This window comes from Monopterus albus, unplaced genomic scaffold (assembly GCF_001952655.1).
Source record: "Monopterus albus unplaced genomic scaffold, M_albus_1.0 scaffold12.1, whole genome shotgun sequence".
Lineage (NCBI taxonomy): Eukaryota > Metazoa > Chordata > Actinopteri > Synbranchiformes > Synbranchidae > Monopterus > Monopterus albus.
In genome coordinates this window covers 2,295,477-2,321,692 of record NW_018127892.1, presented here as the reverse complement: position 1 = coordinate 2,321,692, position 26,216 = coordinate 2,295,477, and the positions used below count along the sequence as shown (strand labels likewise).

General features: G+C 43.9%; 1 protein-coding gene across 1 annotated transcript in view; it reads left to right on the top strand.

Moving 5' to 3' along the window:
* LOC109954808 (fibrosin-like 1) overlaps positions 1-26,216 on the top strand; it is a gene marked incomplete at its 3' end in the record, with an annotated part of 273,238 nt that overhangs the window by 110,488 nt on the left and 136,534 nt on the right. The window contains exons 3-4 of the mRNA XM_020590407.1: positions 5,964-6,065; positions 11,199-11,234. Coding sequence (XP_020446063.1) covers positions 5,964-6,065; positions 11,199-11,234 — 138 coding nt within the window. The remainder of the gene's footprint in view (positions 1-5,963; positions 6,066-11,198; positions 11,235-26,216) is intronic.

The window sequence follows — 26,216 nt, the reverse complement described above, 5'->3', positions numbered from 1 at the left end:
CACCATTTGATTTTTCTTTGTTTGAATGCATACATTTTTTGTAAAATGCACTCGCTGCTTTCAAGGTTAATAGTATACACAAATCAATCCTGTGTTTTTCATGCAGACCAACAAGACAGGGGGACAGTCATGCATAATGTTGTTGGCTCCGGCAATGAAGAGCAAAACGCGGCTCCACAGCATTGCTCCTTTGCTTTCCTTCCAATAACATCATTAGCATTTCGACATCATCGGCCTAATTGTTGTTGGTAGCTCTGAGAAATGCTTGCTTTGGAGTGGGAGTTAGGAGGGAGAGGAGGGGGGCTGAGTGTTTCTGCTGTAAGGCCATGCGCTTATCAGCGCAGGGCAGATACTGTTCCTGTGGTCCTGGCTGACAGGTGAGGTGTGTGTGTGTGTCTGTCTGTTATGGTTGTCAGTGAACCCGCGGGACAGGTGCTGAGGGATGAGTTCTTATTTGGAAGCAGGTGCACCTCCTCTCTCCCCCCTTCCTCCTTTCTTGCTTTTTTCCCCTCACTCCCCCAGGAGGCATATGGTGAGAGTGATTGGAGAGACCTAGGGCCCGTCGGGAGTGCTCCTCTCCCCAGTTCATCTGTTCCAGACAAGGCCCCGTGGGACTCTCAGGCTCTCCTGAGGTCCCTGTTGGCTGGGAATCAGGCCGAGGCGGCGGCTTCGCTTTCACGTTGACTGCTTTGTTACAGTGTTGGGCTGTCGCGGTGGCCGCCCCAGTTAGCTACACTGTGCAGCATTCTATACTGCAACAGTGTGCACAGGACACATGCTGAGGTCACGCCCTCTAATTTGTTCGTTCGGAACCTCATTTGTATGTGAGTGTTGCTTTTAATCTGTCAAATTTTCTTATGTCCTTGTTTCATTGCTTGACATGGAAATACCATGTCGCTGCTAACAGAGTTATATTTGTGAAACGGCGTACAATTGTGACATAGTTTGGAGTGCAAGTGTTCTAGGAGAGAGAGTTATGGGGGCATTTTAGGCCTTGTATAATATGTGTACCCTTTTTTATGTGGTCATTTATTATAAGGTGAACTTTATGAATAATGTATGATTAAAAGGCATAATGGATACACTGGGACTCATCAAAATAAAAGCAAAAATCCATTTGCTCTCCTTGTAGTAAATCTGCTAGCTTGTCCTTGGGCTAATTTCCAACTTGGGACTTGGTGGGGGAGTGAGTGCATGTCTTGATAGCGATTTCAAGAGACGGAGGTGTTGGTTGTGCTGCAAAGTGAGAGAGCGAGAGAGAGAGATGAGGGAGGAGGAAGAAAAGTGAAATGAGACACAGATGAGGAACAAAACCAGGAATATCTCTTTCTCTTGATGCCTCCCTCCTTCATCTCACTCTATCCCAGCTCCTCTTTTTCTCCTTCCCTCTTTCCCGTCTCTGTTTTTCACCATCTTATAGCTCTTTCCCCCTGCCTCTGAGCAGCTGCCACTTCTGAGCCTGAAGAAAATGAAGGCAGATGAATCAATTTGGCTTGTGGCCCTAAAGTGCACTTGTCTGCACCACAGCCTGGGCGGGGGGGATAATGAGCCAATAGATTGAGCTAGTGCTGGAGCCCAGCAGTGAGGGCCGAGGTGCCTCCGCCCACCGCAACACTGGGCCCCCTCACATACACACACACACACACACATACATATACACACAATACTGATGCCTACCTGAGTAGCGATAGCAGCCTGTCACTGGGTTAATGGGGGTGAGGGTCCTTTGTGCAGGACACTTTTCAGAAAAAATTACAGGAAGGATGTGTATCCGTCCTCTTTAACCCTCCCTTCCCTGTATTTCCCCTTGTCTCCTCCCAACTCTGTACATGGGAAGGCCAGAGAGGAGATTGGAGCATGTTAGTGTGGATCAGAAGAGAGTCTAGGCAGCCAGAAAGGAAGGAGTGGGTGGGAGGGCAGGGTCTGAGATCCTAGGGTAATGAGGATTGACACTGGGACAAGGCTCAGGCACAACCTCCCTGAGTGCTGTTGACAGGTGACAGCAGGCTAGGGAGAGACGAGGCAGAGTGAGAGAAGCTGGAGCAAAGAGAGGAAAATCGAGGTCAGGACTAACAGCTTCTTTTATTCCAGAAGAAAAAGGGTGGGAGGCCACAGAGCCAACCGATGCCCCCCTAAAACCTCCTGCAAGGTGAAGGAGAAGGGAGGATCAAAGGAGCAGGACAAAAAAGCACCACCTGCCACCGTCTAGCCATCTCCCTGCTAACAGCCTGCAGACTGATCAACACTACGAGGAGAGTTAGGAAGAGTGAAAGGCAACGGAAAGTTAGCCAAGCCTAGCGTGAGCTGATGTGAACCACTACTGTCTCTGTTGATGCCCTTTCTAATGGGGGGGTCTTCACCCAGGGTTAGAGTAGTATAAATGAGCAGACCCAAGTCGGCACTACTCAACTTGGGGGGAAATTAAGATGCTGGAGGGCCTTTTGAAGATAATTAAAGAGCACAGAGCAGCAGCCTCCAGAGAGGGACTGCAGACATGTTCAATACCGAGACTAATGGAGCCAATTTCCAGTACATTATTCATGTAAAACACAGGCTCTTACTTAGCTATGTTTTGCTGTCTCTTCTATCTGTCGTATTAAGTCAAACTGTCCTGTCCCCACACACACAGATTAAGCATTTTGCTTGCTATTTCATCCTGATTAACCTTGCCCCGATACTGCACAAGTCAGACCTCCAGTGTAAACAAACTTAATCTTCACAAAAAATGAAAAGCTATAGCTCCTCATAACGGCTGGGTGGTCAAGACCTGCTCCTTCAGGAGCCCTCAGAGTACACTTCAAAGGCATTACCACCAGTGAAGTGGAAAGGCAGTATGACCTTGAACTAGGTCGCCACCAGGAGCCAGTCACATCTCACTAGAGATCATTAGCCCCACCCTCAACCTCACTAACTTGTCCTTTTTACATTAAAGGGTAGACAAAAAACAAAACACACACACACATACATGAAAGCTGTACAGTTGGGAGCTTAGGGCCAATTAAACACCTCCCCAGACAGGAAATCAGTCCCTGCTTTAATCACAGGCAGTCAGGGTTGCTAATCTTTTGTCAGAGTTGGTGAATTCTTGCCTAGATCAATTGCGCTCCTGTCCTGTTGAACAGCGGCTTGGGGAACAGTCCGTGCATGCTGCATCATTAACCTAGGTGCCTAATTAGATGCTAGATGCTGTGGTCTGATCAATAGCCAAGTTGATTGCTGACTGGGAAGTGTAGCCGCAGACCCCAAAGGACACAGAAACACTATAGGTGCCTTTAGGAATTTGTCAGCAGCACTGATGCTGGGTAAACAAAGTAATCAACTTCTGTGCTTGAAGGGGACGTGACGCCGACTGTACCTCGACACTCTGTCTCTGCCTCCATGCCTGCCTTCAAGTCTGCCTGCCGAGGAGGATTGCTGTCTTTGTGCTTTCCTTGAGAGAAGCAAATCATAAAGGCCACGATCTATTTTGAGATTCAAGGAGTGATTAGGCTGACAGCTAGTGGAGAAAGCGAAGTAGAGGGAGAGGCGGGTAGAGGTGGAAGTCAAACCTGATTAGGCCCACCTGCCAGGTTTCTCTTCCTTCCATCTCTACCTCCTGATTGCTTGGTGGCAGCTCCCTCCTCTTCTCCACCACACTCACCCCAACCCACCCCCATCCTGTCACTGTTGACCTCAGCGCACTGCTAATGCCCCTTGGCCAATCAGCATTCTTGCCCTGGCGGCGGCAGGGTAATTAAAAGGGAATTGTGTCTACTTGGCATGTGCGCTGGTGGGCACAAGGGTAGACAAACACTCTCCCTGCCGCCTTGCCTCCCTCCCTCGCTGTCTCCCAGCCAGGTGGTAGCGTACAGGACCTGTCAGATTAGCTGATGACCCTTTTAATTCAAGCCCAGCCGGGGGCCATAATTGATATTTACCGGGAAAGGTTAATTGTAGCAGTGATCTGCTTAAATTACAGTGGAGATCAGGAGACTGGGGCTGGCCACCTCACGCGCCACCGGGGGAGCTGCTATACGCAAACTGCTAGTCAAATGGATTACACCCCGCGGCCATCGCCACTGTACTCCAAGGTGGGGAAGCAGCACGAGACATTGTGTGATTGGCCAACTCTGCACCAGCACAGAGTCTTCCTTGCTGAGCTCGCCAACCTCCCATCTGGCTGGGAATTTGGATGAATGCCAGCTTTGGGTCTTGATGGCCTGCAATAAAACAAGCCATGCATGGCATTTGGTTTACCATGATGTGGGTGGCTGAGTGCATATACTGGCCTACATATAAACTGACAAAAGCTGATATTTTGTTCTTTTTTTAATTGCCATGGCCAGAAAAACATAAATATTTTTTCAAAAATATTTTGTTAAAAGTTAAAGTAGATATACATTTTATAGTGTTGTATACTCACTGTTGATGCCACATGTTTTTCAGTTTTTCTTTACTGACCTCAAAGTACTATTTTTGGAGGATTTATCTAAAGAATGTGTGAGGTTGTGAGCAATTACAGTAGATGTGTGTTGTAGATAGTATTTGGCACTGGATCCTAACTTTTTACTGATTTTACCTGTTCATCTTTTTAGATTGTATATAGTCCAAAGCTAAACACATAAACACTTTTTTCTTTTTTTTTTTTTGAACCTAATGCTTCCGTTTGTGTGTTGCTGTCATATGTGTTCAACAGCATTATCTTATGCACAGAATTTGGTTGTGAAGAAACATTATCTTACCTAAGTTGGACAATACTGATTGGAGGGGTTACAGTAGAACAGGAGAACTGATAAAAGAAATCTGTCTTTTAAATCAGTCTGATACAACGCAGCACAAGAAAATCCAGCTGAATTTGCAGTGGTGTCCTGAATCCATGCTACTGTAGTATACGCTCACAGTGGGGTTTGTTACATTGTTGTTGATGCAGTCCTGTTGCTGGGTGGCAGGACTAGCACCAGTGGGTTGAGGTTTGGGGTTGCAGGTGCCTTTGCTACAGCCAGCTCTGTTTTGCATTTAAACAAAGTATAAACTGACATTGAGCTTTGACACACTATAGTAGCTTTGTGTTTTCCTCAGGTTATGAAAAGACCACGGCCCATTCAAGTCAGTTGAAGCTGAGGTAGTTATGCTGCATTATTATGCATAGCAGCCTAACTTGTGGCTGTACAGTAGATCCCAGTGAGCGACCTGGATCTGGAGCTTGAAACAGTGCTGTCCTACTGATGGTTTTGTTTTCCAGTATGATTTATTGCACTTTCAGAACCTTTTACTGCAAAACTGTTGGTTGCGTAGCAGTTTTGGCCCTTGGTGACTGTGTCAGATTTAAAGCTCTTGTAATATCCCCAGAAAACACAAACTTGATGATGTGTCTAAGGTCATTTAAGAAATAATGAAATGGATTAATGCCATAGATTCCAATTTATTTCAGTAAGGTATGTAATCAATTGCATTGCATTTGCATAAAGGTTTGTTAATGTTACATCTTTCTGCATTATTGAAGCTTCCTTTGTTACATTTACATTATGAAGCTAGAGTAAGATACAGTATGTTCACTAACATCTGAGTAGATTATTCTCTTCCTATTTACCAATAATAATGTCTTTTTGACAAAAAAAAGATAGCAACTATCATGTTCATTGCTATCCTGAAGCACATACTGAAGTCCAGATAAGGTTATGGCATCCTTTGGAAAAGGTCCACAGTAATGTAAAGTCTGTATTCCATTTGTATTAATCTGGCCAAACAACAGTGGCATGGACTTGTAATATATACCAAATTTAATAATTTTCCTCACCATTTTATAGAAGTATCACCCTGCAGTGATTTGTAGTTTTTAGGATTATACTTCATGGCTCTCTAATGTCTGAAAATTAACTTTAAATCGCTCGCTCTCTGAGTACATTTCTTAACTGTGAACATGGTGGTTTGGTTTATGAAGTAAGTGCATTATTTGAAGATTTCTTTTCTTGTGTCCCCTGCAGATCAAACCTTTGGCTCTACGTCCAGTGAAAGTCAGAGAGGATGAGACGGTGCAGGAGCTCAGCCGACCACACAGGAGCAACTCCAAGGAGCAACTCAGTGAGGTGAGACTTTGGATGAGACCCCTTGCACAGACCTCATTTAGAAGCATTGAGGCTGACTGTCGAGGGCAGCTGGTGCAGTAGCTCTTGCTGTTTTCAGCTCTCACCTCATAAATCCCCTGTGCCTTGGGAGAAGGTCTGGTTGGCTGGCAGCACATAGACAAAAAAAAAAAGATTGGGCCAGTCACAGAACATCACCTAGCTGGCCTGGCATTATTTAAAACACAGCGTGGTTTAATGTAGACATGACCTAACGCGGCCCCGCCAGGTGTGTGCTGACCTCGCCGACTCCAGGATGGAACGAGTTAAAGAAACTGTTCCAATTATTGCTGCACCGACATCCATATGCCAGCCTGTTTAGAGGACGAGTAAGTGGCAAAGGAAAATTGAGGCCAGGCACTGGTTCAGCAAAAGGGATGAAATAATGCAATTTAGATACAGGGGAAGTAATGAGAATTTATGCACAATCCCAAGCTGCTCATTTTAAATAAATGTAGAAATATGCTTTCTAACTAATGCCTGTCAAGCAGGCCTCCCAAATCTAACAAAATTCAATCAGACTGTTTATTTAGCTGACGAAAGCAGGAAGAGAGAGAGAATGAAGAGGAAGGAAAATATGCAGAGATAAAATAACAGAAAGAAAAAGATTTTACTGAGCTTATTAAATGCATTGTTTTAGCTATTCAGTATTCCAACTGAAAATCCAGCCTGGTGAAAAACAGGAAAAATCACCCAGCCTAATTTTTTCCATCCTCATCCTCTCTTTTCATTCTAAGCCTCACCGCTCTGTTTCTTTGGTGCACTGTCCCCTGTCTTCCCCTCACACTATTTCTCTTGAATTTGTGTAAGAGGCTGTCTTGTAATGAAAAAGTCAGGAGGAAGAGGTGGGCTTGTCAGATAAAAGACCGACGTCGGTTGATTGCTCTGACAGGGATATATGACATGCACCGTGAGGGAGGGAACATGGGTTGGGGGGGGCGGGGTAGAAGGGTGGAAGGGGGGGGTATAATCGCCGACTGTGTTAGATGTGGTATGTCTCTCTAATCTGCTGCCAAATGAATGGTGCACAGACACTGATCGTTGTAGCCGCGCCATCCCTTTCTATCCCTTCCTCTCCCTCTGCCCATCTTTACCTCGTTCTCTGTGTGCATGTCTGTCTCTCTGCTGGCTGTTGTGTTTCACCCAGTGAAGACCTGCATGTGACACACACAACAAGAATATTCCCCAACACTATTTGTCCTATACTGCTTCTTTTTCAGCTCCATGAAATCTCTGCCACCACAATTAGAGCACTGCTAATTTTCATAAAACGCGCACCACAACATCAAAGTGGCTCCCCAGCTTTAAGAGCTCTTAACTAATGGTGGCGCGTCAACGAGTAAAATGGATTTCTCTTGTCTTACCGCCAAAGGAAATAGAGACAAATGTGAAATGTGGATGCGCCTGCCCGCCTGCCCGTAAAAACAGTCATGCATCAATTTGGGAGCAGGGGGTGAAAAAATTGCAAGGGATGTGGTTTGTTCATTGCCATGGTTGGGTCTTTATCTGTTTATTTTGACTAGGTAATTGTGCCTGCAGTGCAGCGGGGCCCCGGCACTAAGCCACACAGGGATTAGGGAAATGCGAGGCAGTGGAGGGGGTGGGTTCCACTGCATCTGTGTGCTGTGGAGAAGAGGGTGGCAGTTGTGGTGGTGTCAGGGTCTCTAACACCCTCCTTTATCCACCCACATGCACCCAAAACCACCCACCTAACTGATCTTCCTGCCACAGAGGGCATATGATGTTCACAGTGCTTTTCTCGTCATGCTCCAGCAAGCTCTGATTGGCCCGCCTCTTGGCCTCCCTGCAACAATATTCTGGGTTGGGAGAAGATGGACTGGACCCTCCCCACTTGTCGCCATGTTATTCTTTTTTCCTCCTTCTTTGTAAAGAGAGTGGAGGAGGGGGCATGGAAATGGGGAGAGGATTAGGGGGTGGATTTAGCAACATTTCTCTTCTCTGGGGCTGTTTAGTTAACCCTTAAATGCTGCCAGCATCCGCCCCATCCCTCTCACCAGCAACCACCATAACCACCACACATACACACACACATGCACACTCGTCCTCCTCCCTCCCTCGCACTCCCTCTCTGGGGCGGGTTCTTAAATCCTTTTGAAGTCCTAAGCGCTGCAGAAATCCATTGAGAGCCATGTATAATGGCTTTTAAGAGAGAGTGTTTAGCTGTATGCCGACCCTATGGCTTATGAACCGCTGGCGTTTTAATGGATCCCCCCTTTCCCTCCCCTCTTTTCCTCCCTTCACCAGCACTAAATCCAATGGATTGTCCCTCATTATCATTTAAATAAGCCTCTCTTTCTGCTCAGAATGCTCCAAGTTGAATGAACTCTACATAGTAGGGCTAATTCCAAATGGCCTTGTCCTCCCACCACCTATGCACATAGACACTCACACGCAAACACATGCATATGCACACACATTTAAGTGCACTCACAACATGCACACACAGACAACAGGCCACATTCTCACTGGAACACATGTTTGACCCTTTTGTGTCCACAGATTTTGCCTTCTGTGCAGTTCTTCCTCCCCACTTCTCTGGCCTCCCCTCTGGTCGAGGTAGTGAAGGGAGCAGAGGGGCTGAGCAGAGTGAGAATAGCCTTTTGATTCCTGCAGAGCCTGCTTTCCGGTTCACGGCGGGACTCTTGCCTAATCGTCACCACAGGAGTCGTCCTGCGAATCAGAGGAGCACACAGGCGTTGATGAGGGCTGAGGCCTAGAGCAGCTGTGGGAGAATGGATGAGGGACACTGGGAGGGTGCAAAACAAGGGAGGCAGTGGTGGCGAAGGTGTGGGGGAGGTCGTTTGGATTGAAGGTGGACCCTATGGATGAAATTGGTCTAGCAGAAAAGTCCCCTCCAGAGACTGAGGGAGGGCTGAGAAATTGCCAATCTAGACAGAGGAATAAAAGCAGTAGAAAGTGGAAGTGGAGGGAGGGATCTGGAGATTGGTATTCATGCTGGGCGCTGACAGGCAGAGCCAGAGAACAGAACAAAACCCAGCTTTTTCTGTCTCCATCCTGCTCTTGTTCAGCATTTAGAGAACTGCATTAGAAAACACAGGAGGACTTTGATCATCCAAAGCACCTCCTTAAAAGCACGAAGAAACATTTTTCCTGAGTACCAAATGGGCTGATTTAACATAATGAAGAATGTTTGGTTTGATTCCAAATGTGCGAGACACCAATTAAAAAAGATCCCCCAGAATAATGGCAGTATTAATTAACAGTATTTAATGAAGGACAGTTTAAGTCTAGATAGACAAAATTAGATGATTACAGTTTAGAAGGGCTGTCTTTTTGTATCTGGTGAATCTGAAGTATTTTAGATCGGATGTCTTCTTTTTATGGTATGCACTATATTTGCAGATTATACATTAAATGTTGAAGCATCTGGCTTGTTATTGAAAAACACCAATTAACAATTCTCTTGTGCACTACTTCATTTTCAGTACAAAGCAGATTTTTTTTAAATTATCAGATGAAGTAAGCAGAGAAGCCAACATCTTTGATTAGCAGTCTGTTGTCAGTCACTCATCAGTTTCTGTATCAAGGTGTGATTGTGCAAGGGATGGATTCGCTCCTATCTGTGGCATTCTTGACGACACATAAGCAAGGGAATTCTTTCCATCTTCTGGTAGCTTATATGAAAATATGGGAGATGGCCCTTATTAAGTGACAGAGGGGGAACTGTATTGTATGTTCATTTAAGTTCGTCAGGTCACAGGATATTTTAACATCTGCTGTACCTCTGAGCTTGGGAGGACTGGTTTCAGATATAGTGCTCCCCACAGATGGAATGAGCTGCAGAAAGATTTGAATGGAAACTTCTCATTTTACTTAAAGCATTGGCAATTTCACTTAGAATTCTTTATTTAATGTAAAACATTTCTAATTTGTGTGTGAAATGTTTTATATTTTCTTATATTATAAATGTTTAGACTATTCAAGCACACTGGCCTTTCTTTTAAAAAAGTGACAATCTCAGTGTGACTGTTTAAATTAAATTAATTAAAATTGAAAAAAAAAAACCCTGTATCATAAAAACAACTGACAAACAGCAAAAAAAGTCTAAAAAAAGTCAGCTGACTATAGCCCCCTTTTACACCATCTATTAAGTACGGGAGTTTTCCACCTTGCTGCAACAAGAGATAGTATTTTAGCCGGGACGAGTTCGCCCCGCCTCCTGTATGAATGGAAAGAGGCGGAATGGGGGATTGGAGGTCTGCATAAGAGACAGAGACAGAGACAGACAGAGAGAGAGAACTAGAGAGTGAATGAGGAGAGAGAGCAGCATCAGCTAGAACAAAGTCAATCTGAGAATTAAAACCTTATTTTATGAATGTTTCACAGTGGTTATGATCTAAAGCACAAATAAACACAGCCACACCTCTGCACTACTCTGTCTGTTCTGCTGTGCACCTTGTGTGTCTAGCTCTGCCTCAGACACACAGACCTGAAATTGGATGCACTTAGCAGTCTACTTTAATTCCCGATTTCCATTTACAAATGTATCAAACAAAATCAGGGATCGCGGCAGCTGTGTAACGTGAACACAGGAGCGACAGTTTGCTAGCTTTTTTTAAGTTCAGTGTAAAACAGCTTAAATCCAAAAAGCCGCCTTGAAGAAGGATCAAAAGACCTGCAGTCTTTGCATAGGGGCTAAATATTAGAAAACATTAAGCATACAGCTGCCTCATAAAATATCCTAGGTATATCGGAGTCTGAGACATTTTGAAGTAATGCATGTACAATTCACGCTAAGCCTCAAATGAATTTACACAGCATTAGAATGACTATTGAGCACTATAATTTTACCAAGTAATTAAGGTTTTCCACTGTGACAACTCCCATCTAGTCTCTCAGTAGGACACGAGTGACTGTTTTTAGAGCCGCTCAGCTACCCTCGGTGGTGGAGGCCAGATTGTATGGGAGTGATGTGTGTGGGTGGGGGTTACATGGCAGGGCGGGTAAAAGGTTAACGTGAATATTGATATTAAAGCAGCGCCGCTTCATCATGTCTGTGTCAGCGAGTGAAACGCTCCTTAAAGGTCATCCCTGTTCTCCTCTCTCTCCCTACAGAGTTCCACTCACTCGCTGTCAGGCCGCGGCTACTCGGTAAGTGACATTTTCATGCTTCATAGCTTTACGGCAGAATTACAATCTCCAACGACCTGCTTTATGGCCACAGCGCTCGACATTTTAATTATGTTAAATAGAGTAATGGAGAAATCATGATATTAGGAACATTAATTCTGGCTGACTGAATGATTAAATTGTGCGAAGGTGTCCTGCACTACCTTGGCGGAAAGAGTCTTGTTTTATTGGCATCGATCAACGCCTTTCACCAGTGCTGCAATTTGGCTGTCAGAGTTTTATGTCTTCCTCCAGTGAGTGTGGAGGATCTTTTTTGCTCACACATCTGACAGTATGTCTAAAAGCCTCTTAAAGGCCCCTGCATCTGTGCAATAAAAATAATTTCTCACCACCAGAGAAATGCATGTACATTTACACCTCCACGAACACCCACAGCAGTTACATGTCTTATGATTTGTTGGAACTGTGCATTAATAGGAGTCAGTGAGATGGTTTTTATCACAAAACATGTAGTGTGCTGTTAAAGGTAAATGTCCTCGAGAGGAACATTTGGTGATGCCTTGGAAAACATCAGCCAGATCTTTCAAAGATTCACTAGCTCACAAATTGTCAGCTCAGGACTATTTTTATCCTGTGAAAGCATCTGTTGCCTTGCCCCAGTGCGTTTTTGAACCGTAAATTTGTGCTCTTCCCCACCCATTGTTTCCGTGATGAGTCTAGTCTCTGGGTAATAGTGACAGCGGTCGTCCTTTATGTCCTTTGCTTAAAGGGGAGCTCATATGAGGAACATTCTTTAAAGTGTGCTACTTTTAGCTGATGAGTGGCATATGGCAGTTCTTATTGCAGCTTGGAAGCAATCATCCAGACAAACAAAACAACTATAAATGCTTTGTCATCGTTAATCTGCCTCAAAGGACTGCAGTTAAAGCACTGAACAAAGCTTAACTTCAAAAGACATCGATCTCTGTGCTGTCTTTTTTTTAAATTTTGTTTTAATGGAACATGTCACATTCCTATTCCCCAGCGGGCGCATACTCACAGATGGATGAAAACAAACAAGACCTTCCAAAGAAGCTTGTGGAGCCCTTTGGCTTGAGCTGTCAGTTTGAGTCGGCAGGGAACAAGGCCTTCTCTTTATCCGAAGGGAGGAAAGAGGGAGTCCGAGAGAAGGAGGGCAGAGATGTAGTTGGAGGGGGCTCGGTGGTGGTGTGGGGGCAGGGGCATTGTGCAAGCAAAGTAAGTCCAGTAACTAGGCCAGGAACTTCCACATTGTGCGGCCCCCTCTCTGGCTGTCTGACGTAGCTATCTGCAGCGTGTGTAACCTCTGGGCACCTCCTGGGTGCTGAGCTCTGACTCGCAATCTGCTCTGCTGCCTGGCCTGCTTGATTTCTGAGGTGTCTTTATCTGAAAGTGCTTCAGGCTTTACAGTATGATGGTTTTGAAGGGGTGGAGTGGGGTTGGGGGAGCTCCAGAGAACTGTGAGGCTGAGCGGGTATGGGAAGAAGAGTGGGATGATGCAAAGGCTGCAGGAAGAGGATGAGAGAGGTTATGTATGTGGGTGGTGGGCTGGTTATAGGGCAGGGAGGGGGTGCAGAAGGGTTAGTCAAACCCGCACAGAGGTGCAGTCAGCGCCACTGGAGACCAGTAGTATGGATGGGGCTATCTGCTGGTTGGCCCCCAGCGCTGATCGCCATCTACTACTCTAGCTCTTCACAAACATTCAAAAAAATGGAGCTGGTGGATGGGGTTTGGTTATCAGTCACAAGCCGCTAAGAGGGAGAAAAGGCAATCTCTCCTGACAGTTTGTTTTCTCCTTCCATGAGAGATAATGCCTCTTCTTCTTTATGTCTCCATTCTTATGTTGCCTGCCAGGCTTGACTGAACTCATTTGCATGGTTTACACAAGAATGTAAAGGAAGGTGGTGGATTTTAGTGCTACGTTTATATGAAGAGAAGGTGGAGTCACAATTACAGTTTTTTGGACACATACAGTGTGAAATGCTTTGGCTGTTATGAATCTAACTACCTGCTGTTTTAAATCATCAAGCAGCGTTTATGCACATGAAAATATTACAGTAAGTCAGCATCACTGTTTGACTTTGTTTCATCTCACTTTTCTCACTTGTTTGTTAAGATAAACAGAAAATGGAAACGATAACAGTTGAATAAGACGTCATCACTTAGTGTCATTTGAGGAGTTGCCGACTGAACGCTTCTGCAATTGAATCCATACTTTCAAGTATCAACAGTGCATCTAATTTGTGTCCAGTGGATTACAAATGCTACAATGTTAGTGATATGAGTTTCTGCAGGCTGGTGCAAATTTTTGCTAAAGCCTGCTCAAGCCTGATCATTTTTGCTGACATACAGTACTATCACAGATTTTAGTGGCAAATGACTGTAGTAAAACGCATGGATTATTATTTTTTATTTTTTTTGATAGTGACGGGCATTTGCAAGGCATGTGGAAAAATATGGGCTTTTTTATTTATTTATTTTATTTTTTGTTGGACTGAACACAGACAACAGAAGAATAAAGCGTAGCATTCTCTATATGCAACACATAATAGCAAGTTAATTAAACTATCAGCAATAAATTAATTCAACACACAGCTGGTATAATATTGGTCAATTTCACAGTAAATACATGATGAACCCTGTCACAACAGAGGTGACTTGCTAATATAAATAAAATGTAATAACATACACAAAACACAAATATAAAATATGAGCTAAAAATAAAATATTTTTTGAAATGTTATGATTTATAAGCCAATGCCAGTATCCATCCTTTGTCACTACAACCTGATTTCACTTCAACTACATTAAGTTAGGTGTTTGTCTTCACATAGTGTGTTTATCCACTTGACATTGCTAGCTGGGAAGTCACGTCCAGCCACCCACCCCCACACCAGCCCTTCATCCCTGGTTCAGGGGTGCAGGCTAATCTCTGACCATTGAGGCCAGCAGCGATATGCAGCAGCAGGATGGACACTCGCTATCTTGCTCTCTGTGGAAGACTGGATATGGAATTGTTTATCAGGTTGACTCTCTTCTGTCTGCTTTGTGCAGGCTTCATTATAGCCTCAGCTATGTTTGGGAGACAATATCTTGTGCCTTGTTTCCTGCCCTGCTACCTGCTTGTTGTTCCAGCAGAGATGGGCCCGGGCTCAGGCGATTTATCATCCTCTCAGGAGCTCCTTGATAAAGAACCCAACATCCCCCTCTGTGCCTGTGAGATATGAGCTGCAAGAGACGAGAAAAATGTCAAAAAATTCTCACTGCAACTATCTGCCCATCCTGACGCTACCCCTGGGCTGGATATGCTATATGCAGGAGGAGATGTTTTAACTAAGCAAGGCACACACCTCCCTCTTCGTTCAGATGAAACGATTGAGCTTCAGTCTCCCACCACCCATCTTTTGAAACCACCTAAGGCCAAACTATGTTTCCATGCATGATAAAGCTTTGTCTGTGACAATATAATCTGACTAGTCTGTTTTGGGAGGGTTTATCTCCACAATGTCAGGGAGTAAAACCTTAGCCGGTGTGTTTGGGTTGAGCAAGAGCGCTCGGAGCTCTCAGACACACGCGTTCTTCATTTCCCCTGCTCGGGTTGTCATAATCATATTTAACGCTAAATGAGTCTACACTTTAAACAAAACAGTCTTAGAGTCATTTGTGCATTCTTAAACAGCCTTATTTTAATTGATTTGGCATTCACGACCTCCACATTGTGGCAAATACACTTGCCTGCCTGAGTGACGAGTGGCTTTTACGAGATCTTTATCGAATGCAAGGATTATGTCACTTAATTATAGTAGAAGCCATTAAAAGCTTCACGCTTTATTCAGCAAAATGACACAGATTCACTGGATTAAATGCTAAACACAGTGATTGAAAGAAATTGAATGTAAATTATATTTTATACTCGGAGTAATTTTTGCAGCAAATTTTTTTCACTACACCACTGATGGCGCACAGAGCTTAAGGAGAAAACCAGGGCTTCTTCCCGTACAGCATATGAAATCTCTTAACTGCCTCTTCGTGAGCATGTGAGTCTTTTGCTCTTGCTGTATATCACTCTGCCTCCCTCTGTCTCTCGCACTCTGCTTACTTTTCAGTGGGGTGTGCAAGAGTTTCTATACCACTGGCTCTGCACATGGTGAAAATTAGTGAAGGAAGCCCAGCACCCAGCAGGAGTAGGCTGGGGCCCTGACATTGTCCTGGTCTTGGGGTGGGGCACTGCCTGTCAGGGGCCTCTTCATGAGAGCTGTCCGCTTTGAAAAACCTATTTGTTTATCCCCGTGTGCGGCCTGGCTTCAGATCCTGGGCCCTGCTGTTCTCTGCGCACCAGGGACCTGAGCTGTTGCCGCTAGCAACAGATAAAAATTGCTGTTAACCACAGCAGGGCCCACAACACATCAATCAACGAGTCTGCAGATAAAGGCTGCAGGCTTCTGGGGCCCCAGCTGAATGACACGGCTGAAAATCCTTTTCCAGTGGCTGAGCACACACAGCTCTGGTGGTAGAGGCCTGCTATCATTCAGAGTCGAGGAGGGAAACTTCATTTTCAGCAGTGCAGCTCAGGTTTTGTTCTAATGGAGACGCATTAGAACGGCACCAGCACAAAGGGAACTCTGGGAGAGGTCATTTGAATAAAAGGGCGACACTGTGAGTTAGTGTTGACCAGCTCTCAGAAGAACCAGCCTTAGCATAGTTCAGCTGTTCTAAATGAACTCTTAATTGCTTTTGCCACTTGGCTTTGCTCTTAAGGCGGTTTAAAAGCTGGAACATTCAGTTTCAATGCCTTCCACATACCCTGTTCATTAGAACTGAATTGAGATCAGTGATTGGAAATGGCTAGAAGCTGTACCCCAAAGGCCCGAGTTGGCATTAGTACAAAGTACGTTTTCACCAGAGGTGACTCTAACCTTTTTCAGTGCAATTCCACTACCCTTAGAGCACACGTGTCATGATGACTTAGCTTCCTGATAATAAAATAAAAACGGATCTTTTCCTATATTAAATCCAGTTAATGTATTCCAAGATGAAGTTGTCACCCATGCTGGAGTTAGTCCAAATGAAACAAAGGCTCTCATGGGTAAAAGCATTAGTTTTATCCCCCTAAGCCCTGCCTTGCTTATCATCACTCTTAGTTTGTCCTGGATGCACTGTCCCCTAACTCACATTTGGCTCACTTTAAACAAATAGCCCTATAATGTAACAATCAAACAACGCTAGGAGGATTTGTTTACCGCACGCTTTCTCCCCATTAAGTTTCACGGACACTGTAGACAAAATAAAGTGGCAATTCCACTTTATCATATGTTACATATACCACAATCAAGCAGCAATTACATGCTCCTTCCATTTGTAAGAGCTCCCAGTGCCGACGTGGATGTTTTAATGAGGGCTGTAATGAACGCTCAGGGTGTTTGGCAAGTCTCCGAGATGTTGCTGGGGCTTTTATGGCTCCCCATTATAACGTACAATTTGCATCAGCAAATTACAATGCTCCATATCATTATCCTGCACCAAGGCCTGATCATAAATTAGAGCTCCAATTACAAACATCTATCTGGGAAAAGGGAATGAATACGATGGCAGCCCACCAGAAGCAGGCAGGAGGGAGAGAACGCCTCCTGTGGATTGTGGGATGAGACTTCAGTAGAGGTGTGATATTCTCATAAACTGCCCTTATGGGGAATTCATGCTTCCAAAAGAAATAGACCATTTTGGGGGGAAAGACTGTCTGCTGGTTCTGTTTTGGCAGTTCCATATGTCATATTTCACAGCGCTCTGCACGTTGAACTTTTTGGTATTTTAATCGTCTTCCTTCTGCTAAACACAACACCCACTGATTTCTGTGGCTGAGTGTTATTCAAAGCTATGTAAGCCTGTCCATTCAGCTGTGCAGAGGAAGTGTCTTGTCTATTGTGCCTCAATTCAGACCCAGCTATGTCTCTGTCTCTACCAATCTCCCTGTGTTTGACTCTCTCTCCTTCTCTCATTCAACTTGATTATACACTGGAGGGGAACATAATAAATCATAGAGATTTATCATGCTGCACCTTATTAATTCAGCACCACAAGTGTAATATTAGTCTGTGTCATTTAAAGAAGCAGGCATTGCAGCATTGCCAGTGTCCCCCAAGGACTCGAGAGGAAGCCATTTTAGTTTGGGCAGAACCTAATTTTAAAAAAGAGCATATTTTGTGAGACTTTTCATTTCCCAGTGTGTTGGTTGTTCTTCGCTCTTTCTTTTTCCTAATGTACGTCATTCTCTGTAGCTGATATGGAGATCCATTGCCTGCCTCTCTCCTGAGCTCTAACAGTTGTAGGGGAAACAAACAGCAGTGTACCTGTGATGGCTTTGTTGCCTGTAATCCGTGACCTGTGGCCAAATCTCGCACAGAGAGGTAGAACAAAAGGCGTACACCAACAGATCGCTGCAGGCTCCAAGCAAAAACCACCTCTACTGATGAGACAAAAGGCCTGCGGGTCTCCCGCAAACCCACAAGAGCTCCCCGACGCTGCACAAACAAAGCCTGAAATTAAGAAGAGCCAGAGGCAGGCCCATTTCTACAGCAGAGCTAAAGTGTTCCTTTTTTCATGGCCTCGGTGGATTTCCAGTTTGGGATTGTAATGGAGCAGAGAAATGACACTGCCATTTTCAGTCACACATTTTGAGAAAGCAGGCTTCTCATCCTTTTTTCTTCTTTTCTTTTCCAGCTCTCTCAACATTGACACCTCCCACTACACTTTCTGGGCTAATTTTAAAAGCACTAAAAACTCCTTATGTAGCCTTTAGAGGGTGTCAGATGATGTTTAATTCATATTTTGTTTTGCATTATAACCTTGCATATCTGTAGGATCAAATGCATCCATCTTTGCTTTTTGGCTGCAAAGCCAGAGCACAGAGGGTAACTGTGAGCCCTTGTTTTTGTTTGAGAGGTCATGAGATGAACAGACTTTATTCCATATTCACAAACAGCCCCTAGCAATTATTCCTGCTCTCTTTAATGTTTCTATAAATCTAATAGGGTTAAATCCCTCACCCACTTCTCTAGCTCTACCCTCATGAGTACCTTTTCCAAAACCTGTATAAAAAAGTTATACTAAGTAGGTCATGTTCTGCCACTCGTCTTCTAATCACTCAACGAAAAAGAACACGATTTCCCTCCATCAGAGCTCCTGAGCCTTGCTCCTGGGATTTCTGTGAGCAACACACTCATTTGATTTTCTGGCATGTATTTTCTCCTTTTCCTTTCCCCCGTCTTCACCCCTATTTTTACTTTCCTTACCTTGACAGTACACAAGCAGCATCTACCCTGCCTCCATCTTCACCACACACACACATACTGTATATAGCACAACTCCTCTCACACCATGTCTCTCTGTCTCTCTCAATGGACAGGGTGTCTGACAGTAACAGCAGGTAAGGTACAAGATTACAGGAGATGTGGGGCAATTATACCTCCAGCTGATGCTGGTGTGTTTATGAGGAGAGTAACTGTTAATGACAGTGTTGTGGTTTGTCTAGAGGTTGGAGTACTGCTTAGGGAAATCTGTTGTTTTTGTCAGCCTAGCTTCCTGCTATGGTGCTGTGGATGAGTCTTTTCCGTCCGCCTATCTGATTTTTGTTCTTTCTCTTTCTCTCTCCCACGCCTTGCTGACACTGAGAACCTTCACTTTGGGCTGCCGTTCCTCTCTGTTGCCCTGCTTATGCTGTGGTTTTAACTTGGCTGGCAAACACACGCATGAAGCAGGTAGAGATTTCCTGTAATGTGCCCAAATAGCATTTCAGCGCTGACTGAATAGCAAAGTAAAAGTGGCTTCTTGAGGTCATAGAGCTTGGCTTGGTAAAGCATATGGGTAAACACATGTACACACACATTCTCTGACACACACACACAGGCCAGTGTTTGCAACTGCACTCTCACAAGAGTTTTGGCTGCCTTGTCACTTCCCCTCTACATGCTTTCACACACACCAGACAATCACAGCGATTGAAGAGGAGTTTATGTTTAGATAAAGGAGCTTAATCATAATTGCATGGGGTTTCCAGTGTCTACCCGTGTCATTCTGCCAGTTGTTGTTCCCCTTTGCAGAGCCTGGCCCACAGCAGGTCCCAGGGAGACAGAGTGCAAATGCTGTATATCACAACATATTTTGACAATACCACAAAATTGTTATGCCACAGCAAATTCAGTTTATTGTAAAGTGAAAATGAAATAATAGCATATTAGTTTGTAAATCAAATGCATTTAAAGGTACTCTGCATAATTATTTTCAGCTGCTGGAAGTTGTAGTGAGATTCACGACAAACTCACGCCATAAGCCACGCCTTACCACTCTTTGCCCCTCCCTTCCTTTTTCCTACAGCTACAATATGAACTACAGATGCCTGGTTGTGACAAACTGTACAAAAGGCAGCCTCCAGTCTGAAGCTAGCATTAGCTGATTAATGAGTAAATTTCTTAATTCAGGAGAACACTCTGGTTACTGCTAATGTCACACAAAGCAGTAACGTTACACAAAGCTAGTCCAAAATTCAAATCATATTAATTCAGTACAAAGATAAAAATATGACCATGATCAGTGACCAAAACAAACACATTAGCTGTAGATGCTAGCACATCCAGAAGGAAGAACATCGCATTTGAATCAAAATTGAGTCCTTTGGCTACTTTTAATGCTCTCCATCTTAAAAAGCCAAACTGACTTTCTTTATTCTACTTTCTCTGTGCAAAAGAAAGCAGCCTCTTCGGTCTGCTGAAAGGTCTTCCGTGGCTGAGTGAAGTGACTACTTGCGATTCGAAAAACCCTTCTTACTGGGAGTCTACACTGAAAGCAAGATGTGGGTAGCACGTCAGCATTACTGAAGCATGACTCCATCCAATTCACACTGAAACCAAGCCGTAAGCAGCATATTCAGTGTCTTTGTCGTCAGAGCAGCTATCTGTCAGCAGGACAGTGACTGGACAGAGCATTCACCAGACTGACTTGACAGCAGAAATCTATGTAGGCTCATCAGGAAGAAATCAGCAGCATTTTTTATGTGTGGATTTATTGATTTTATTGATTTTCCCCAGCTCACTACTGAGGGCAAGTGAAAGTGAAGCCAAAAAGCCCAGAGTTGCATCATGGACCTGATAAAAAGTTTGCATCACAAAGGAAAAAAAATGAGTCAAAGCGGTCCAAGGCGTGATGTGTGTCTTACGCACGTGTCAGAGTCAGTGTGAACGTCTACCTACAGTGTGAAATACCCATTAAACATGTATCTTAACCTGTCTTAAAATGTGCTCAGTGTGATTTAGGGGTCATAACCTTTGCTAGGTTTAAACTCATTTACAGACCATATTTTGACAACACAGGGTAGAGAAGGTGGAATAACAACAAAAGAGCTGTAGGCAGTACAGTGTCTGGGAGGGTGTGTAGTATAGCTGAGAGCCACCACATCATGTCCTTGATTTATTAGACAATATGTAAAATCTTAGTTATACTTATAAGTTAAAAAACCCTCTAAAGTAGTACTAAGTACTTTGCAACTGTATGTATGTAAAATTTTTTACTCCAGTATACTTTTAAATGTGCTTTGCAGACCTACCTGACAGTTGTTATTTGCTGTGTTTGACCATATGTAAATCCTTATGCACTTCTGTCTGTGCCAGATGGTGCTAAGACACGGTTTGCCTTGTGTTTCCTCTGAGGCTCCACCAGTCAGGTTGACACTGTCTGTTCTATATCCTCTGTCACATGTTTCACCTACACAGGACCTGAGGTTGGACCATATCTGTGATGATAATTTTATACTGACTCTACCATTGCAGAAGTCTTACAGAAACTGTGTATGAAGGTTTTACTGAGAAATACTTAAATTAATACTTAAATCTGTATTTTCAGTCACACACCCATATGTAGCTATTTTATTTTATGTGTGCCACACTTACTGCTGGTGAGGCAGTTTACCATACAAACCATCCATTGAATCCGCTACAGGCCCAGCTGGAGCTATGTTGTTGATGTGTTGGCTTAGCTATGACCCTTTCACTGACTGGTGGTTGTCAAGCTTTTTGGCATTCTTCAAAATTAATGTTGTGTTTTTTTTTTTCTTTTTTTTCTTTTTTTTTTACTGTTTCAATGGAGCACTGAAAGTTGCTTTAAATGTCAGGAAATGTAAATGAATGCCAGACTCACCCCCCAGTCTTCTGCCCACAACCATCCACACTCCAAACCCCATCCACTGTGCCCTCAACGTGTGGTCGGCCTTGGCCCCGATCACACTGGGGCACATGGGAGATTAACTGGGCTGGCTTACTCACTCAGCAGGTTCCTCGACTCCCCTCCACTCATCTCGGCCCAATCTGCCAGCTAGCCTCCTGCTCCGCCGAGCCATGGCAGCAGGGCACTGCAAGCCTGGCCCGCCTTCATTACGCCTGCCAGATGGGCTGAGAATTAGATTCGAACTCCCACCATGGAGGGAGGGAGTGGAGAGAGATTGAAGAGGGAGGAAGGGAGAAGTAGCTAAGGAATAGGGAGGGGGAAGAAAGTTGTGGGGGGAAGAAAGTAATGGTTTTTGTTTTCATTTATGTTGCAAGTTATTACATTTTAATGTAACACCCCTGGGACCTGGCAGCATTAAATGCCTGTTCTTGAATAATCGACATTAACTGCAAGCAAATGCTAGGGAGAAATGAAATTAGCGAGCACAGCAATTTGGCACAGTGATTATCGGCTCCTTGGAGGCACTTCCTGATGATTTAAGAATGCTAACATTTAAGCAAGTCAGATCTCATTACTCTTCAAGGTTAAATCGAGCTGTGTCGGAGGGGAGGCAGATGCTTGATTGGAAATAGTGCTTCCTTGTCTCTCAGTGTCTCTCTTCATCTTTCTTTGTTCATTCCGATGTCTCTCACTTTTGCAACAGCTCACTGCAAGCGGAAAAGACTCAGGGCTGAAATCTGTCAGACCCTACTGACACCTTTTGCCAGCTCTTAATTAGATCAGCAATTTTCAGTTTCCAAGGTATAATTTGTCCTTTGCCAAGGATCATCACTTGTGCTATGAGCACTGCTCTGGTAACTGCCTCAGCCTCATTCTGAATATCTGTGTACCACATGTTCCCTTCCTCACAGATGTATGGCTGGGCCTTTGGATGAGCAACAGAAAATAGGGCCTGTTTTAAATCCCCACCAAAGGGAAAGTGTTTATTACTTTTCAGACTGCGCCACAAATGTTCTTTTATACTGCATTTTTCACTGCTATTCTCACTTGTTCTGTGGAGGCAGAAGTGATTTTCAGAGCAATTTCAGTCCTGGTGTCTCCTGGTCCAGTGTTTACCTCAGCCAGCAATACACATCTGTTCTCCACACAAACGTGATCCAATTAGGTGACACCAGACGATGGCTTACTCCTCCATAAGCCCAGCACAGCGCCAGGGGTCCTGAACAATACGGAAGTGTTTTTTCTTCCATTACAGGGCGTCAGATCCTTTTAAAGGTGTTTACCCACTGTCGATGTGTCAGCCTCTGTTACCAAAAGGGGGCTCAGCTGGGGAAGTGATAGGCGATGAGGATAATGATGCGAGTGGGAGCAGTGTGGCAGATGCAGATGCACTTTACCGTGCTGTGTGTGATAAATCCTTCCCTCCACTGTACTGCGCCCCACAAAGCTGGGGGGACAGATGGGTTGGACTTTTGTCTCCACTTTTTAAATGTTGGAGAAATTGAAGCATTTTTCACTGCGGTGATGAGATTTATTTAAAGCAGTGCAGGAGCAACAAAGCTACTTTGGGGAATATGTCTATTAGTTTTTCCAAGCTGTTGTTTTCTCATGTGATGGTGATGGGGGGGGGATCATTGCAAGTCAAATGTAATCATCCCGCCATTGGGTTATGCTCCGTCTCGAATAATAATAATATTAGGTTGGTCCCTGGCATTGCCTACATCAGGCTTGTAATTTGAATTTCTGAGACACAAGTAAGATGTTAATCACAACCAGTCAAGTTACTGATGTTATCATTGTTGTTTTTTTCCTTGTTTATAACAGCTTTATCTTTTGGCACATCTTGAAATTTGGCAGCCTGAATTCATTATCTGCAGTGTTTCGTGTTGTCAACAAACATGGTGCCTGTAATGTGGGATTCTGCTTCCACCTACTTACATGCTGTGTGCACCGCACCACATCTGATGTCTCTACATCACATTTCGTCTTTGTTGTGGCCAAAAGGATCTCTGGATTGTAGCAGGGTTGCCCCAGGAATGAGGAAAAAGGCCTCTGAATTGTAACCAGGCATTTCCACATGAAACATTCATGCTTAAGTATGATTAGCAGAGCTTAAGGTGGGTTTGTTTTGCCTCTTAGAAGGCCCCATGACAATTTGGAAATGGATTGAGAGCAGCTTTTGCAGGCACAGCCTCCTTAATCCTGTGCCAAGAATTCTCACCCACCTTTGCTGAATTATTTACATTAAAGTTCTCATGTCAGCTTGGGAGCCAAGGGCCTAGAGGTACTATGTGTTAAACACCATAAACCTCAAAGCATCGCAAGTAAAAAAAAATATTAAGTTATGTTTTAATGAAACATGTTTTGCAAAGAGAGATTTATTAGTGCCACTTGAGGAGCTCTTCTATTGGCATTAACTGCCAAAAAAAACATTGCATAAAGTTCAGATGTGTGCCTGGAAGCAGTAGCTTGTACATTTTCTGTTTCCAAGACTGCTCAGATCAAATAGTGATCTCTTTCTCCCAGCCAGTGGTGTGAATATATCTCCTCCATTCAAGCAGTTCTACTATCATGTATTCCATTTCTATATCCTCTCCCGATCATGTATATGAGATGAAGCCCTCCCATGTGCTAGATGATGTGATCCCCAGATAGATTCATTCATACATAATGATAAAAGATGGGTTTGGACAGGGCTACTTATCTGACAGTCATTGAAGTGCCACTGTGATGGATGAAGAGGAGGACCTCCACCGCTTTCCACTCCTACCCCATAACCACAGCTCCCACTTCTGATCCCACCATATTTATTTTCTCTGGCCCAGCTCAAGGTCTTGCCTCACTTTAAAAAGAGAAACATCAAATTGAATTAAAACTGCTTGCTCACCCAAAACAGAGACCCGTGTGCCTTAAAAATCACACATCTGTTCCCACAATTCATTGTTGCAAAGCCAATCCCTATCTCTCTCTCTGGGCGCGTGGTGATGTGAATTATTCATGCCAGCGGGGCCACGGCGTGCTTCATCATGTTAAAGTGCCCATGACATTACTGATGGAACCACCAATACCCCCGCACTGCTAGCTATGCTAATGCATTTGGAAGGAGGAAAGAAAAGAGAGGCAGCACCTCTAGGGATCAGAAGGACAGAACAGAGCACCTATTAGAAATTAGTACTTCAAAATCTAATTTGTAGTTGAATGGCAAATGATTTCTTATCTTTACAAAAAAATTGCAATGGATTAGGAAACCAAACATCGTTACTATAAATAATCAGTCAACCTTCACAATCAAAAGTTGCAGGATACATGGTGGCTCCCTTGGGACTAAGACACCAGCCATAACCTACAGTGTTCTCAGTTTGAGCCTGGAGAGAGTCTCTCTCTCTCTCTCTCTCCTTCTTCCCCTGCTATCTCTTTGCTGTCTCTATTTACGTAAGAAAGGCAGAAAATGCCTTGGTTAGATAGAGAGTTCAGTTTGTCACAGTTACAGACAATACTAAATCAACATCAATTAAATGTAAAAATGGCAACTCATTTTTGATTTTGTCATTGAACTTCTAGATGAAAAACACTTGTTCTTAAGTTTCAAACGTCATTAATTGAAAAAGTGTTCATATCATCCAACACTGCTACAACAGGGACACAAACGCATCCCTAGTATTTGTTGGTGTGAAACAAATGCTGCTTTAATTAACACTCTTCTCTTGGTTGTATGTAATATCAGCGGTCAGTGAAAGTGACTTGCGCAGTGTAATGCAGTAGGTTCTTATAAAGAGAACCTCTATCATGATGTGTGTGTGTGTGTGTGTGTTATTTATTTGTCTGTTGACAGTGTTTTCCAGCTGCACTTTAAAACACTTTTACAAAGAATGGAGAGCAGATGAACAAGTTTCACTCATTCCTTTGCTTATCCACATTATACCAAATCATGCTGAGATATTTTGATCACAACCCAACCTCTCAGCTAGATTACCAGTCTGTACACTGACAGAGTGCATCTCAGTAGCTCCCGGGGGATTACTTTGTGTTACGGTATGTCCATGTTGGGAGCTCTGATGATATGCTGCATTTATCAAAATGCTGAAATTCAATAAGCTGGCTCAATTGTAAGTGTAAACAATTAACTTTGATCATGATAATGAATGTAGAGCATCAGTTTAGCTGGTGTAAGAATATACTTGAACTGAATGGTGTCGTAGTAGATAATGTGTGCCTACAGGGACAGATCATCATTCAACTCCAGTTTTTGTACTTCAGGTGTTTGTATTCATGCCTAAGAATGGTCTGATTGATAGGGATTTCTATACCAGCAGACTATAGCATCTCACATCTCTTCTCCATATCTGCTCAGCACACTCATGCAAATGGAGACCTCTCCTCAAATCTTATTTCCCAATTTTGTAAATCAACCTTGCAATGAGCCAGTGTAGTCTGGCAGAGGTGGCACACAAAGAAAACAGCACAAAAAGGGAGGAAGCGGGGAGAAGAGGTTGAACAGGGTATGAAAGTATTTCCACTGTCAGTTTCTGTTAAACCGGCCTCCAATATGCTCTTTGTGAAGCTTTTCTCACCTTTTCAGAAACCGCCCGCGCGTCTGTAAAGGTGCTGGGTGAGATGAGCACAACTGATACTGTGTTTCCCACACACTTTGCCTTCTGAAATTTCACAACCGATAGCGGTTACTGACAGAGGGGGCCCGATAAAATCTCTCCTGATTATAAAAAAAGAGAGTAAGGGAGGCTGTGAGATAGGGTTGAGGCAAGATGAGTAAAA